The sequence below is a fragment of the Pituophis catenifer genome, unplaced genomic scaffold, assembly GCF_029215685.1.
Source record: "Pituophis catenifer annectens isolate HBS135680 unplaced genomic scaffold, rPitCat1.0.hap2 SCAF_2, whole genome shotgun sequence".
NCBI classification, from domain to species: Eukaryota; Metazoa; Chordata; class Lepidosauria; order Squamata; family Colubridae; genus Pituophis; species Pituophis catenifer.
The window spans coordinates 110,054,643-110,072,438 of record NW_027256882.1 but is presented as its reverse complement, the minus strand read 5'-3'; the positions used below and the strand labels follow the sequence as shown (position 1 = coordinate 110,072,438).

The 17,796-nt window shown below is 37.2% G+C and overlaps 1 protein-coding gene across 1 annotated transcript in view; it reads left to right on the top strand.

Moving 5' to 3' along the window:
• Positions 1-17,796, top strand: part of NSG2 (neuronal vesicle trafficking associated 2) — a 61,571-nt gene that overhangs the window by 26,249 nt on the left and 17,526 nt on the right. The window contains exon 3 of the mRNA XM_070933957.1: positions 2,498-2,617. Coding sequence (XP_070790058.1) covers positions 2,498-2,617 — 120 coding nt within the window. The remainder of the gene's footprint in view (positions 1-2,497; positions 2,618-17,796) is intronic.

The window sequence follows — 17,796 nt, the reverse complement described above, 5'->3', positions numbered from 1 at the left end:
GTATTTAAATATCAAAAATAGTATTTCCAATTCTATTTTGAAGGAATGCACTCACATTAAGATATGAAGTGTGGATTCTCAATTATTAGTGACTTTGCCAGCTGTTAAAAATAAGACAATGTAGAAAACATAGTCTAAAATTATTCATTGATGATTGATGTGAAAATGGCAGCTCTCCAAATTTTGTAGCCTCTGGAACAAAACCATCTGACTTGGCACCCAAATTCTGGATGAAATTCCAACATTTGTTTCATTATCCACATATAGTTCTGTTATTTCTTTTATATCTCATTTTCTCAGCCAAAAATAGCTTCCAAAGTAGCTAACTATCTAAGGCCAATGCAAAATATAATACAGTGTTAGAAGTGTTTATATGTATATTATATAAGTGAATTGAAGTGGAAATTGCTCATCTAACATTAGCCATAAAGTTTGCTGTTTATAGGATTAATAAACATGGTAGGTGGCATCCAACATATTTTTAAACAGCTTTAAAATGTGTAGGATTATCAGAATCCCAGTTAGATGCTATGTTCTAAACATAGAAAGGGGAGATGGATCGTTATGGAAAATGGATAAGATTTCAAGGATATCATAGTGGTATCCTAAAATAATACTTGGTTGAATGATATAGTTGAGTCATTTTAGACATAGCAGTAAATAGCTTTGTCCATCCTCCTTTTAGGTAATTTCACTGTCCAGCATATAACAACTGTTGCATGCTTTAGAACTACTTCAATATTTGTTGTAGATTAGAAGGAGAAAATATTATACTCTATGTTAATTTTGAATGTGCAAATTCTGAGCATGTGTTGTATTTCAAATGGAAGGAATGCTGTGGTACCACATTATGCCAGAAAGTTGCTATGCTACCTTTACCTGCCATTAACCATAAAGATTATCCTATGCTTTAGATTTGAAAAGAACAAGAGTGTTGGAGCACACATAAAAGCAATAGTACTTAGACTTATATACCACTTCATAGTGCTTGTACAGCCCTTTCTATGCGGTTTACAGAGTCAGCATATTGCCCCCAACAGTTTGGGTCCTCATTTTACTCACCTTGGAAGAATGGAAGGCTGAATCAACCTTGAGCCTGGTGAGATTTGAACTGCCAAATTGCAGTCAGCCGGCAGTCAGCAGAAGTAGCCTGCAGTGCTGCATTCTAACCACTGCACCACCATGGCTCATATACATTGCTTCTCAAATCAAATGCATGTTTTCTTGAGAATATTTATTCATTCAATTATTTTCTAATTTGTTTTAATTCAAGAACAGTTTTTCCCCCAACGCCATCACTCTGCTAAACAAATAATTCCCTCAACACTGTCAAACTATTTACTAAGTCTGCACTACTATTAATCTTCTCATCGTTCCCACCACCCATTTCCTTCCACTTATGACTGTATGACTGTAACTTTGTTGCTTGTATCCTTATGATTTATATTGACTGTTTCCTAATATTTGATTGCTTATTTGTACTCTATGACTATCATTAAGTGTTTTACCTTATGATTCTTGACGAACATATCTTTTCTTTTATGTACACTGAGAGCATATGCACCAAGACAAATTCCTTGGGTGTCCAATCACACTTGGCCAATCAAGAATTCTTCTATTCTATTCTATTCTATTCTATTCTATTCTATTCTATTCTATTCTATTCTATTCTATTCTATTCCTACCCATTTCTATCCAATTGACTGTTATACTAGACTGGTCAGATTTCAGCAACACCTAGTATGGCCGAAGCCTTGTTCCAATGTCATTGGATATTCCTGAAGAAGGTGGAGCAAGAAATAGAACAAGAAATCCTATACAAAACTATCATTTGAAGTGCAGTCTTCATATTCCCATTCATTTGATTTATGGATTATTAATTGGCAACACTGGCAGAAAATTGGTTGAACAAAATATTTATAATGAGAAATATAAACATTGCTTTAGATAAGCCAAATAAGACATGATGTGGCTAAGTAAGATGTACTCCATCAAATAAGGAACTCTTATGATGTATGGGATGGTTGCCTTTGCAAAATGGACTCCCCAAATGCCATACTTTCCAAAGTAGTCAGGGGTAAGGCTCAGGCCTTAACCTATGATTCTCGCAGCATCCCTGCTGAAATTCAGGGCCAGAATGGCTAATGTTCAGCTACATAGTTTTAATAGTCCTAACATTTATCCCATGTTGTTTTCTGAAATAAATGGATTTTTTTCATTTTGCCTTATCCCCAGATGTGAGGCGCAGGACACTAGTAGGTTTAAGGAGAGTGACTTAGTTTAGTCTCTCACTATCATAGAAAATGTTGTCAGTTCATTTATGTAACCTTCGTTGTTTCTTTCTGTGTATGCATGTGTGTATTTTTTACCTACAACAATGATTTCTGCATACATAAAGTTATTCCCAGAGATGACTTATTGAAAACCAGTTCTTTAATGAAACTACAAATTTCCCTTTTGGCTGAGGAAAACTGAAGATGTCAATTTTTGTGTCTAGGTGATTGTGAAAACAAGAACAGAATATCAACCAGACCAGAAGAACAAAGGAAAACTTAGAGTGCCCAAAATTGCTGAATTCACAGTCAGTTTCACTGATGGTGTAACAGAAAGGTTAAAGGTAAGAAATACAAAGGTATGGTAAATGTCCACTTTTCAATTTTCATAGAATAATTAACAGACAGCAGCTCTCCTATTTTGCTTTTAAAATGGCATACAACTCAAGATCAAAGTATACATAGACTTAAAAATTCTTGGGTTGGAATATACAGTTTACCAATGCATGGTGCATTAGATGTATGACATGAAGAGGAAGAGGGATTCAGCCAGACCCAACCAAACTCTTCCAAGCTGCTATTACTCATGCCACAAGAAACCTACACTTACAGTCAGAATTCAGTTGGGGAAACTTGCCTTCATTATATCCATGATTTAAATGTTTCCTTAATTAATTAATTAATTAATTACCTTAATTATCTGAATTCTGGTACGTTCGGCCTCAAAATCACAAGATATTTCCAGAATCTAAACAGGTAAATGATTCTTCATCTTTCTGTAAAAAACATGTATTATATTAAATCTATGTTCTACTCCATCTGTTTCTTATTGGCACAGAGGTTTCAGAGTTGTTAGCCTATTACATAGTGGAAAAGCAGACCTGCTTATGCAACAGATTGAATTTGTGCTCAATTGCAAAGTTTTATACTGTTGCAAAAAAAATTCCAGATTAAAAGGATGTCATCTCCCTGACTCAAGATGATTACTGGTAATATTTCCACTGTTGGATGGATATAATCAAAAAGCAGAAATTGCATTTGAACATGAAACTCATGCTTGCAGACTATATCTGTCAAGGCCTTTTCATTGGCAAGTATGATCTATTGTCTTTGATCTGGGTTTGCTCTAAAGGATGAGATGACAGCTGTAAGCTTTATTTATCAATAAAGAAGAATCATTAATTTTGACATGAGAATGAACTGCAGCAAGTTTTAGGGTCCTGTCATTTCTTTTTTCTGTCTGTCATGAGGTATTTGTTCAATTTGCATTTTAATGTAAATTTACTTAATTGGCAGCTTTCAAATCAATGTGCAGCAGCCTGTGAATATATACAATTGTATATTTTAAAGAAAAGTGTGCCCGAAACGTCTATATTTTTTTGATGAACTGCACATGAATGGATATGAAATTTTAATATAGACATGGAAATAAAAGAATTATAGTCTGATTCTGTAAGGAATTTAATTCTAAAAAAATTAGGACCTGAAATGAAAGTATCTTATTTTCTATAGAAAACTAGCAGCTTCCACTTTTATTTATTTATTTATTTATTTATTTATTTATTTATTTATTTATTTATTTATTCATTCAATTTATATGCCGCCCCTCTCCAGGGCGGCTCACAATACACTCAAAAATCACTATAAAAACACTTAAAAATTAAAAACATTAAAGACATTAAAACACATTCACACCATTCATGGCCAGATCTCATCAGATTGCAAAGCAAGATCAACGGCCCTAGGCCTGCCGGAAAAGTCAGGTCTTCACCGCTTTTCGGAAGGCTAATAGGGTGGGGATGGTCCGGACCTCAGGAGGTAACTGGTTCCAGAGTGCTGGGGCAGCCACAGAGAAGGCCCTCCCCCACGGGCCTGCCAGCCGGCATTATTTAGCTGATGGGACCCGGAGGAGACCAACTCTGTGGGATCTTACCGGTCGCTGGGAGCTATGCAGTAGAAGGCGGTCTCGAAGATAACCTGGTCCTGAGCCATGTAGGGCTTTAAAGGTAATAACCAACACCTTGAATTGTGCCCGGAGACCAATAGGCAGCCAGTGCAGCTTGTGGAGAATTGGTGTAATGTGGGTGTACCTAGGTGCACCCACGACAGTTCGCGCGGCTGTGTTCTGGATCAACTGTAGTCTCCGAACACTTTTCAAGGGTAGCCTCATGTAGAGCGCATTGCAATAATCTAACCGTGAGGTGACAAGGGCATGAATGACTGTGAGGAGAGCCTCCTGATCCAAGTAGGGTCGCAATTGGTGCACCAGGCGAACCTGTGCAAAGGCCCCCCTAGCCACAGCTGTCAGATGTTGCTCTAATCTTAGCTGTGAGTCTAGGAGGACACCTAAATTGCGAGCCCATTCTGAGGGGGACAATTTCTCCCCCCCCCAGAACCAAGGATGGACAATCAACATAGTCTTTAGGAGGCAGTACCCACAGCCACTCGGTCTTGTCTGGGTTAAGTCTGAGCTTGTTGACTCCCATCCAGACCCTCACAGCCTCCAGGCATTGGCATATCACATCCACCACATCACTGAATTGACGCGGGATAGAGATATACAGCTGGGTATCATCAGTGTATTGCTGATATCTCACCCCGTATCGTCGGATGATCTCACCCAGTGGCTTCATGTAGATGTTAAATAGGAGGGGACAGAGGACTGAGCCCTGAGGCACCCCGCAAACGAGGGGCCTAGGGGTCGATCTCTGTTCTCCTACCAACACCGACTGTGACCGACCAGAGAGATAGGAGAAGAACCACCGTAACATGGTGCCTCCCACTCCCAGCTCCCTTAGTCATCCCAGAAGGATACCATGGTCAATGGTATTGAAAGCCGCTGAGAGGTCAAGTAGCACCAAGATGGAGAAATGACCCCCATCTCAAGCTTGCCAGAGATCATCCATCAGCGTGACCAAAGTAGTTTCCATGCTATAGCCAGACCTGAAGCCAGACTGAAAAGGGTCTAGATAATCTGTTTCCTCCAATGACCGCAGGAGCTGAAGTGCCACCATTTTCTCTACAACCTTTCCCGCAAAGGGTAGGTTGGAGACTGGATGAAAGTTCTTTAATTCTGCTGGATCTAGGGAAGGCATCTTGAGGAGGGGTCTTCCAACTGCTTCCTTTAACGGTTGCGGGAAGGATGTGTTAACTAAAGCCTGGGGCCAGCCTTGTGTCACCTCCCTGCTGGCCGAAACCAGCCAGGAGGGGCACGGGTCCAACAAACAAGTGGAGGAACTTATCGCTCCTACAGCCTTGTTCACTTCCTCAGGATTCACAGGCTCAAACTCATCCCACACAATAGGACTAAGACCTGCCCCCGTCATCTCGGTTGGAATTGCCCAATCAGAGTCCAGGTCCATCCGAATCTGAGCAACTTTATCCAACAGAATAAATTTAATTTTGTTATTAAATTAGTATCAAATGCAGAAGACTTTCCTGTGATCTCCAAACTTCAGCAGCCATGAAACATGTATCTGGAATAAAACAATCTTGGAAAGCATTGTTTGATCACAAGGCATTGCTAGTTCCATAAACATCATAAATAAAATCCCCATCTATTAAGAATATGTCAGAATTTCATGCACAATTGACAAGCCTTCTATATACAGTATGCAGTATGTGGGAAACACAGCTTCTATATCCATGTTGCCATATGGATGGCATCCACATCGAAAAGTGATCTTATGGGTATAGTATTAGCAATCATGTGGCATATGAAGCTGCAGAGTACTTCCGTTGACTGGAGTACTATTCTGTATACCAATGAATTCTGTGTCAACATAAGATCTGTAAGAGTTAGTTTGAAATGACCTATGGACATGGAAATCAAAAATCTGCCAACAATCAATACAAAATGTAAAAATTAATAGCAGTTGGACTTAAATCAATACCTATGGAGGCCACATTTTATGCTTTGAAAAGTTCTGAGAATCCTTTGAAATCAGTATCTTATGTTTTCTTAAGCCAGGAAAACATTGGGACTCTCTAGCCTGAAATATGGAGGCATATTTAATTACAAAAACACATTATTGACAACATAGTTCCCTATCACTTTTATTTCTCTTTAATTGATTTAATTTAATTGATCTCCCAAGCTACTTCTATCACTCTCTTTCCCTTCCCAAGCTTTCTTCTCACACTGGTTTTTATCCGGGTCAGCAAATAAATCCAATGATCTGTCATTCAATGGAAAATGTCAGTGCTATTTTCTGACTCTTCATCTGTTTTTGATTTTGGCCTCTCTGTATTACGTATTAATCACTTATCATCATAAGAGAAAATAGATCAGGCTGTAAACTTCTGCCTGCTTTTCATAATATTCTAGATTAACTTTATTGACTTTATTGAATTATCAAATGAGTTGAGATAATAGATCATTTTTATTATCTTCTATATGGTTTTAAAAATTGCTTTTCATTTTTATTCCAGTGCATATTGTAAGGAGGTTGCTAAATATACTTCCTTCAGATTACATACATCTTGTACTGGAAAAATAACTTTCATTTGTGCTTATGGAGAAGGGAAGTGGCATAAATGTTTTAATCTTTATTGATTTTGATTTTGACACTTTTTAAAAAGAAAAGAAAGGAAAGAAAAGGAAAGGGGTGAATGAAATAAAGATTAACAGATCTTGTAAATGAGATCCTCATGTTTTCTGTTTTTAGATGGAAGCTTGTTACTCAGTATAACTCTCCGGTGAGCAATGTGCTAGAAATTTCATTTTCACCTTTCTGGAACAGTAAAAAAAAAAAAAAAAAGGACTTTTACCATACATATAAGCCATCTTTTTGCCTTTTCTAAATCTTTGTGTGATTGCTTATTAAGAAGCAATTATTACTATGCTCAATGGGATTTGCTCTTAAATTGGATGTGAGGAACTGCAGCCTTCTTTGTCCTTCCATCCAGTGATTATCCATAGAGCTTTTCTGTAGGATTCTTGGTGTCCAAATATAAGGAAGGAGCAAGTGATTTGACTAATATCAATGGGATTCATATAGCTGTTTGAGAAGCCTTCATTTTCCAAAATGACAATTTTCTTAGTTTTGCTTCCTCAGTTTTACTAATTCTGATGCACATTTACTTTTGGGTAAACTCATTTGAACTTAATGGGCCCCTCTGCGGATATTGTTGATCTACGGGATCTCTTTCCTAAAAGGTCATGTGATGCCTGAAACATTTGAGTCTGTTTTTCAAATATAGACTGATTAATTATTAATTAATTGTTTGTTTTTGGTAAGATAGTCTTATGAGGAAAAATGTAAGATTACAGATATTTTCTTAGTGGTTGAAGTTTATAAAAACAACTATATGAGTGGTCCATTGTGAATTTATATTTTAACAAATTTTCTTTAATTGCTGCTATTAGGAAATTTATTTATTGTTTTGTAGTTCTAGATAAAACAAGAACAATCCATTCACTTTGAAAAAAAGATATGTTTTCTTGTTTAGATATTTAACTGCTGTATTTCCTTTCCTTTCTCTCTCATGTGAGTGAAAATTTCATTGTAGCAGCAGCCATATTTATTTTCCCCAAACATAAAAATCCCTTCTGAACAACATTTTAGGGCCAAAATTAATAATGTCTGCTATCACTCCTTCCCTTCCAAGGAATGTTGCCCTACCCTCAAAATATAGGAAAAGAAAATATCTAACATTTAAAAAGGGATCTTTCTCAATTAGGCTATGTCCTATATTGCTTCTAGCTTTTCCTTCCATCTCTCACTTGTAAAAGCAGTTTTGTGTTTCTGCTGAAAATAGGTTGCGATCACATGCCTATTGCAGAACTGTCTAAAGTATGTAAATTAAGCCAAACAGTGTGCTGTTTTTTCACAGTATATTCTGACTTTTCCTATTAGAGTACAGAAATAGAAATTCCCAAGGATATTGATGTTCCTTTGACTTCCAGAAATCTTTTTAGCTATGTCCTTGACATAGAAATTTCTGCATTATCAAACATCAATTTCCACTTTTGCTAAAGGGTGAAAACTTGCCTAAAATAATGAAAATTGAGAGTGAGGTTTTCCTTCCAGCATTATATTCTGCTTAGTTTGCATATTTTCTGTCACATTAAGTTTATCGTAATCTTTGCCTTTAAACATACTGATTTTAAGAACAGTAGCACCTTCTATTTAGAAACTAAATTCTTTTATTTCCAAAAATAAAAATAGCCATCCTCTCCACAAAAGCTCCAAAAATATGAAAATGATATGCCTCCTATAGGGACCCAGAACGCGAAGAGACATCTCCTTTATATGTCATTCAAGAGATTTTACTGGGTGGGCTGATGAGACATTGCAAAAACTGAGATACATGGACCTACCATACTGTATATTGAGTATACAGAACTTGTAGAATCCTTTTGAGGGCCTTAATAATAGTTCTGTTCCACATCACATGACTTGAAGGGAGAAAGGAGGAAGTTTGGAACAAAGGATCAGCACTATCTCAACTTTGATGCCCAACTATCTTTTACAGGTAGAGATTTTTAACGACCCCTCCCCAGCTCTGGCTGGACTGAACCTATTTTTGAATTCAGTCTTTATTTTCTTCTCCTAGAGCCAAACGTGGTCCAGTCCTCATCAGTTTTCGAAGAATTATCCATACACATAGAGAGAGACACTCAGAATCCTGACCCGATTCATATTATTTCTTTCCAACTCTTTGTCAGGTTGGATAAAAAGATAATTATATACAGAAGATCATATGCCTGCTGTATCCTTCACTATCAGTTAAGGATGGGCCACCGATTAGCCATAGCCATATTAATTCCATAGATTAATTCATGTGAGCAAAAGGTACTTAATGGATTCAGTTTTCAGTCAGCACTGAAAAAGAAAATCAATAAATGGCTGTAGCTTTAGAAGCCCAGTGTTTTTCAATGATGGTAATGTGTGACTTGCCCATCTGTTTCATCTGTTTAGCCCATTTGCTAGATCTGACTAAAAATCAATTATTTTTATTTAGAGGTTTTGGGGGGGAGGTATAATTCTATAATGGAAGGAGGAGGGATTAAGATCCATACTAGACATCAAGGATGTGCTTCTCTCTATTTCCCGTTAGTTTTGTCAGTATGTGAATGGTAGCCTATGTAATTGGTGCAAGATTGATAACATATGTTTCAATGACTTTCCTAGTAGGGTGCATTGAGTGTACCTCAGTGATGGTTTCTGAACTGTCTTTAAAGCAGACCCTGCTCTTGCATTGAGTCGAGCAAACTACATCTAAATATGGCCCCCAAAAACCATTACAGTAAACACTGGACTCAAATGGGCAACTGTTATAAGACCATCCCATCTTATTTCTATTTGCTATTCAGCAATGTCTTTTACTACATGTTCGTGTCTTCTCAATTTCTTGTTTATTGTATAGTTGTTGAAAATATATTTTTTTCCACAGTTCAAATGTTCGGTGTTGGAGTGTTCAAAAACACCACAGGCGTTACAAATGTTATCACTGATACTTTGCATGCAAAAGAACCACATTGATGTTGCAACATAATACACAGTATTTGATATTCCAGTATCGTTCCAATTTTAGTATATGTGCTGCCAAAGCGAGCACGAGTATTTGATATTCCAGTTGGTTTTGCAACTTCTTGCAATTCTTCAGCAATATTATCTATCCCAGGATAGTCTTTATTCAATTTCAGATGATGGAGGAGCACAGTGAAGTTATAGGTATCAGGATACATCAGTGAGTTCCCATCTCTTTATTTCATAAATCTTTTCCAAAAATGCATCTGATACCCTGACTTGGGTGAGTTTGCAGGAGATATGGAAAATGACTTGATGTATTTCCTTACAAAATGATCTGTGGCTTCTTTGATGTTTTCTTATTCTAAAAGCATTGCAAAACACTCCATACAATGGGAATGTTTGGCCTTAGGAATGAGTCTCTTCAATCAGAGCTGCACGGATGGATGTACAAGATGGAAATTACATGTAGAAAACAGGAAATATGTGTTAGGGGAAGCTATAATAGATGTTATGACAAGGGAGAAAAGAATTAATAACACATAACTATTTTCAATGTTTCTTGTCTCTTGTAGACTCCAATTCTACCCTCACCCTTGTGAGTAACATTAATTAGAATAGTCAGTTCTAATGAAATTAGAACAGTCAGTTCTGGTGAAAGTCAGTTCACCTTTGTAGGAAATATCAGAACTCCTTGTACTTGATAAGTAATTCTAAATGTTTCCTTTATTCTGAGCCAATTGACTAAACTAACCTGTTAATAGCATGAACTTTGATCATGGACAACATAGAGTTTCTTTAGAAGAGAAGCTTTTATAGTAGAGCTATCATCCACCTTGGCAAGAATATTGGTGGGTGGGTGAAGCAGGAAGATTCAAGAGGTTGGCTGTGATCAAAGCCTTTCCCTTTTTTTTGTAGGCATTCCAATCACTAGCTAAACTTGTTTGCTCCCACACCTGTGTTAAAAGAATAGGGTTAAAGTGGGTAGGAGAGACAGAAAAACTGAAGCCATGCTCACAATGCCTCTGTGTGTCTGTAGAAATCTTAGGTAGAATATGCTTATAGTCCTACCCAATGGTGGGCTGCAACTGGTTTAACAACCAGTTCTGTGAGTGTGCCCTTTGTGCATGCATGTGCGCTTTGTGCAGTGTTCATAATACAGCAATTTGAAGCTCAGTTGCTTACTTTCTAAGGCAGCCCCAGTAAGTAGAACAGTGGGGGTGCGGAAATCAGCTGTGCCGCGCAAATCAGCTGAGCCAGAAAGAAGGAAATATAGGACAGGCTAGGGCGGGGGCAGGTGGGTGGGGCCAGCTGATCATCGAAACTACCGGTTCGCCTGAACTGGTTCGAACCAGCAGCAGCCCACCACTGGCCCTACCCATATATGTATTGTGTCATACACTCCATTGGGCTTTTGTTTATTGTAGGTGCAGATACCTCCATAGGGCTCTGGGATAATTCCCCAAAGGAGTTGTTGTCCCTGCACATGAGCTTGTCATTTCTGAAATATGATATTACATTGCTGTGTTGCTCAGCTCAGTTATGGAGCATTCTGGCAGCTTGACCAATTATTCTTCAACTTCATGACTCATCTTGTACATACATTATGACAAATGTCTTCGCCCACTCTATGTAGGTGGAATCCAGGAAAATAATGTTAAAACAACATTAAGACCCAGCCACCAATGTCCCAAAGTAATTTCAGTTCTGTTCTGCCCTCAGAGAAGACCTGTCAGAATTTCTTTACATGGAAGTTTTATTCTTTTGCTGTGGAAATCTACTGAAACAGAAGCCCATAGAAGGTTTTATTTCCCTACAATGTCCTAAATTCTCTGTCAGGAATCTAGAAATCATGGTGAACAAAGTGGCTGAATATGTAAAGTAAGCATCTTATGGATTTCCCTTTACTGAATGAAGATGGGAAGAGAGGTAGGCTTTGGTGATCCCTATTTTTCCCCCAGAGCTTCTGACAAGGAGCCTGTGAGATCTCTTTGTGAAAAAGGATCTGAATTTTCGCCAAGTGACAAATCATTCTTGTCCCACAGATGACACTCTTGATTAGATCAAAGCATTTTTGGCCATCAAAATTACACCAATCAGAACCAACCCGCAGTGTTGTTGTTTGTGGATGTTGCCATTCATTTTTCAGTATTAAGTTATCTACTGAGCTTTTCTTTAGGTATATTGATATTCAAAAAAAGTACAAAAAATACAGAATTATTATTATATATGTGGATTGATTTACCTCATTACTGCCTCTCTGCCTAAAATGGAGTAGAACTGTCCACTAATCATTCTAGACTTAGATACAATTCATGATCAGTATTTTGAAGATTAAAATTTCAAACCAAATATTATTTGTATTTCCTCCTTTGTTGAGACAAATTTTGTCATGGGGTATATACTAAGGAATCTTGAGTTTTGACAAATATTAGAGACATGATTTTTAGCTTAATGAGCATTCCAAAGAGTTGAATATTCTTTTTTTCAACTTCTCATAGGTTGCTATTTTTTACTTTTCATTTTATATTCTGTATTAAGGATCAGGTAAAATACTATCTTCTCACTGATGAAGATGAAATCTTGTCTCTTGATCTTCTATTTACTATATATATTTCATAGGCATTAGAGAAAGTAAAAGTTGTATTGGACATCAACAGATTAAATGAACACCTATCATCTATATTTTGTTAATTTTGAGAATTTTATAATATATTAACTTATTTTTATTGCAAATAAAGGACAACAGCATAGCAATTAGCTATGGTGACACATGATTGATTCTCTCCTTCCTGCTCTTTAATACTATAGATCACTGGGAGAGAATATCTATGTGGTTTGGGGTGCCATATCAGTAGTATGAGATTGAGACTCAATTGTTTATTGTCATCTTGAGCCACCCCAGAGACACTCTTGGGGGTTTAGTATCTGAAGATAGTTGGAGTCTGGATGTGTCAATGTAGGGTAAAATTAAATCCAAGCAAAGTAGATTTTGTGACAGCATTAGTCTTGTCTCTCAAGGAGAAGGCACTTTCCCGATAGAGTAGATCCACAATTTGAGGACTTTTTGGATTTATCATGGCTATTGCTGGATAAGTAGGTGGAGGCTGTGATCAGGAGAGCCTTTGCTCAAATTTAATACCAGTTACAACCTTACTTGGATCTGACTACAATGGCTCATTCTATCAACATCACTTGATTAGACTATTGGAACATCACCTACATGAGACCATCCTTAAAGACTACTCAGAAGTTTCAGATGGTGCAAAATGCAGTGGACTGGGTGTTTTTCAGGAGTTGACCATTGCAGTAGATGATCATGCTTGATTTGTGCATCCTCCGTCAGCTTTCTGTTAGCTTCAAAGCATGATTTATACAGTGATGGTATTTACCTATAAAGCCCTTTATGCATTGGCACCTGGTTAGTTGCAAGATTGTCGCTCTTCATTAGAATCAGGCTGATCACATTGGTCACGCTCCTATTTTGGGGAGATTGAAGGAGCCAAGAAGTGCTTTTTTTTTTGGTGATGACATGACCACTCAGATCTGTTTATCTGCGATATAGTCTTCTTTCTGAAGTTGGTGTTTCCTGGAGGGTTTTTTGGGCATGCCACATACGTTATGTGGATTCTATTTGTCTTATTTTTTCTATTTATTGTATTTACAATTTTTCTTGGCCACTGAGAATCTTGGGAATACAGCAGTGTACACAACTGAGAAATATTTTTTAATTTCCTCAGAAAGCTCTGGAATCTATCAAACATCAATGTCAACAATTCAATTTCCCATTTTAGCTTTCTTAGGTTTCATATTCTTTTTATTCCCACTATTGCCCTGAAGACTGCTATAATGATCTTGTATCCAGTGGCTTCTTTCAATTATTTGTGATAGACATCCACTCATAAGATGAGACATTCATTGCTTTCTCCCCACTTCCAATAGTATGTATGCATGTGTGGGTGAGTATGTCTCTAAATTAGTTCAAGAGAGGCATCTTCCAGTCTGGTAGAACAACCTTGGATGGCAGAAGGAGCTGCATTCCGCCAACAGTTTCTGTTCTACTGATAAACAATACTAACCTTTAGTTTTTCTATTCAGAAATAATGCCATGGGGATATAAACCCTGTTTTCCCCAAAATAAGACATCCCCTGATAATAGGATCGTGGCTCAGCAGACTAAAGCACTGTTATTAACATCCACTTACATCTGCTGCCTGCAATTACTGCAAGTTCAAATCTCACCAGGCTCAAGGTTGACTCAGCCTTCCATCCTTTCTAAGGTAGCTAAAATGAGGACTCAGATTACGTGGGCAATAAGCTGACTGTATAAATATACAAAAATATAAAGGCTATTGCTTAATGCATTGTAAGCCACCCTGAGTCTCCAGAGAAGGGCGGCATATAAATCAAATAAAAAAAAATAAAAAAAATAAGCCCAATTGGACTTTTGAGCGCATGGCAATAAGGCCAAGTGCTTATTTCAGGATTCAAAAAAATATCATAGAGGGTCTTATTTTCGGGGAAACACGGTAGCAAATAGTAAAGCTGTGCTGTATTTTTTTAGCAAAAAAAAAAATGCTTCAAGGAGTGCAGAGATGCTTGATCTATCTTCAGCTCCTTTGGACAAATGCATATTTTCCTGAGATTTCATGGCTGCTCTTCACATATCTAGAAAAAGACATGTTTGGTTTAAGAAGTTGCAAATAGGGGCTTTGTGTACAATCCTATGTGCTCCAAATCGCCTATCTTCTTCAGAGCTAAAGTACTGTGCAACTTTGCTATTGTGCCACTGAATTTCTTCTAAATTTGCCATAGGGGACATAGTTTCTGTGGGATCAATAAGTAATAAGCACATTACTTTAAAGCAGAGGTGGGCTTCACATACTGTAGCAACCAGTTTGCCCAGCACCGGAAATGTAAGCGTGGGCCATCCGCGCATGCATGCAGCATCATAAAACACAGCAATTCGCTTCCACATGCCATCCATACATGCATGTGACGTCAAACAATACAGCAAATGGTTCACGTGCGCCATCCGCATGCCATCCGCACATGCATGCAGCATCAAAAACACAGCGATATAGGACAGGATTGGGCCCCGGGCGGGTAGGCGGGTGGGCGGGCCCACTCGTATGTCGCCACTACCGGTTTGCCCGAACTGGCTGAATACCCCCTCTGCTTTAAAGTCATTCAGAGTTATTGGTAGTCAGGCAGCATGCCAGTTTAATAATAATTTTTTAAAATACTGTATGTTCCATGGATAAGTAGATGGCATTGCATTCCTTCCACTTTCACAATATTCTGCAAAATTCATTTCCATGGTTCTTCTGGTCAAACTGAAGTTAATGTGAAATCGCTAGACGTCATTCAATCCCTTCTCTGGAAAACAAGCAATAATGTCAGTGATCTCTAAATCCTATCAGAGATGTTTCTTCAGCCTTGGTCTGCTCAGCAGGGCATTCTTACACTACTTAATATGACAGTTTACATTTTTTTCTCATTTTGTCACATGATCAGCCCTATTCATTTCCTGTTTTGGATTTTTCTGTCATAAAGAATAAATAATCGATTGTTCTTTTGACCTTAACATAATTGGGTTACGTAGTGAGAAAGAATTTGAAATAAATCCAGTTATAAAAATCAGTCACATAACTCCAAGTATATCTTTTATATTTTTTCTCTTTTACAAAACTCATATTTAGAGTTGTTCCTTATATAAGCTTTTCTGTTTTCATGAAGGTCAAAATTCCCAAACAAACTTATACTTAAATGCAATTTTTTTCAAGTATGTGGTAGGAGAGGAACATTTATAAGCCTAAATGATTAAGTATAGTAGAAACAGAATGTAAGAAATAGAGTTTTTAAAACTTCCCTGTAATCCCTTTTATTGGGATAGAGGTGGGGTGACTGAATGGAGCTGAGTTTTTACTGGCAGATGCCCTTCCTGATGCCTAGGCGAAGTTCGCAAGATATTTTCTCTTTGCGCCCTAATAAAGAAACATCTATTACTGCCTAGAATTGAACTCTCAAACTCCTGAGTGTGAGGTGAGCGCCTGTACCTCTAGGCCACCACACCACTCAGAATCTAAAAATTAAATAAATATCTATAAATAATATAAAATTTTATTAAAGAAAATGGCAACATATTCATTCAGTATCTAAAAAAGCTTCAACACATTTTTCTTTCTTATATGTGTGTGTGTGTGTGTGTGTACACACAGAGAGAATTTTATATGATTTCCTCATCTGTCTTTATGTACAATTTGGTGCATTGCTTCTGTTTAAGAACTAACAGAAGAAGGCATGTGAAGGAGAAAGTAGTCTTGTTCCAAAATGTATTTTCAGTTTATCTGTTCAGCTCAATTCATTTAAACAAATTGTCAACAGGTTAGTGACAACCAGCTATTGGTTATAAAATATATTATAAAACACTGTATGTAATCACTGTGTGATGCTAGGTATCATAGAGGAAAATATTTGAAGAATCAGGATTGACTCAGAAAGAGGATACCAAATACTACAATGAATATGGACTTTTTGGATCTGGAAAGCCTTGGTCAAGGCAGTTGAGTTTCTTAAGGACAGGATTTAGAGTGATGTTCAAATGTTTATGTATTCCAGGAAAACTGGAAACAAACTGAAGTCAATATAAATATGATTAGAGTGGTATTGAAAGGGTACTAAATGATCAAGGATACACATATGGAGCGGGAAAAGACATTCTGATAACACTGACCAGAAAAATGGAGCAAAAATTATTTGACTCATCAGGATCCTCTTGCCCTAGATTTTTATTTGTGACTGTTAGGAATGGATTTGGTAGGGGTGTATGTGAAAAAAGAGAGTTGCATATATATTCCACTGTTGGATTCGATGTCATCAAGTTGAATGCCATCATTGGATATAGACTTATATTTAAAGGCATTAGATTCTCTTATAGAACCAGTATAAGAAAATGCTGTAAATTAGATCACATTCTAACTCTTCATGGTATATCTGCAATTGGGACATTTAATGGTTTAAATATGAAAACCATTCTTGCTGGATGTGCGATGAAGACAACAGCAGTTGCAATGACAATACAAAGGGTTGGAATGGATGACCATCGGGGTCTTCCAAATCAATAAAAATAATAACATTAATAATAGTTTCTGAACAAGAGACAGTAATGTACGATGCATGAATGCTAACAATGATTTTGTTTCTTGACCTACAGTGCTCCATCAGCATTCTCAAACAGAACTAAAATGCTTGAACATAGCAATAAATATGCTATTACTGCTTTTCATCTCATCTCACATGAAAAGGTCACTGCATTTGAGGTAGAGAAATTATTTCTCTGTATTTATATGTAAACTCACTTCTTTGCAGGGCTCTTGCAAGTGAAGCTCAATTTTGAGGGATATTATATTAAATGTCAGAGCCAGTAGAACAGTGAAATGTGAAAAAATGATCTGAGGATACAGAACAGAATACAAAACTCGAACTCCAGAAAATGAACCTTCGTTTGCCCTCAGCTGTTCAATCTACTTTTGTGACAGTGAAGCAGCAATGCCTATTTAGATGCTTTTATAAATTTGCCTTGTTTAAAATTACCTGTCATAACTAAATGAAGGTAGGCTATCAATAATAGAGGAAGTAAGTTGGGCCATGGTGACTCAGGATGTCCCAAAGGTGCTTTTTCAAGAAGCAACTGGACTTTCTAGTTTTTCTTTGAAGACATTTTGCTTCTCATCCAAGAAGCTTCTTCAACTCTGACTGGATGGTGGGGAGCTTCTTCAGTCAGAGCTGAAGAAGCTTCTTGGATGAGAAGTGAAACGTCTTCAAAGAAAAACCAGAAAGTCCAGTTGCCTTTTGAAAAAGTATCTTTGGGACAACCATGACCTGGATTACTGAGAATCTCCATAGATGGTGACTTAGGGATACATTACATTTAACATTTACTCCTTTGTTATAGTTAAATTGTTTCATTGAAATGCAATTTCTTTTCTAAACTTTTCTGGATCTTAGGTGAAATCTATGTGCTGCTTTTAGTTACTTTGAATTTA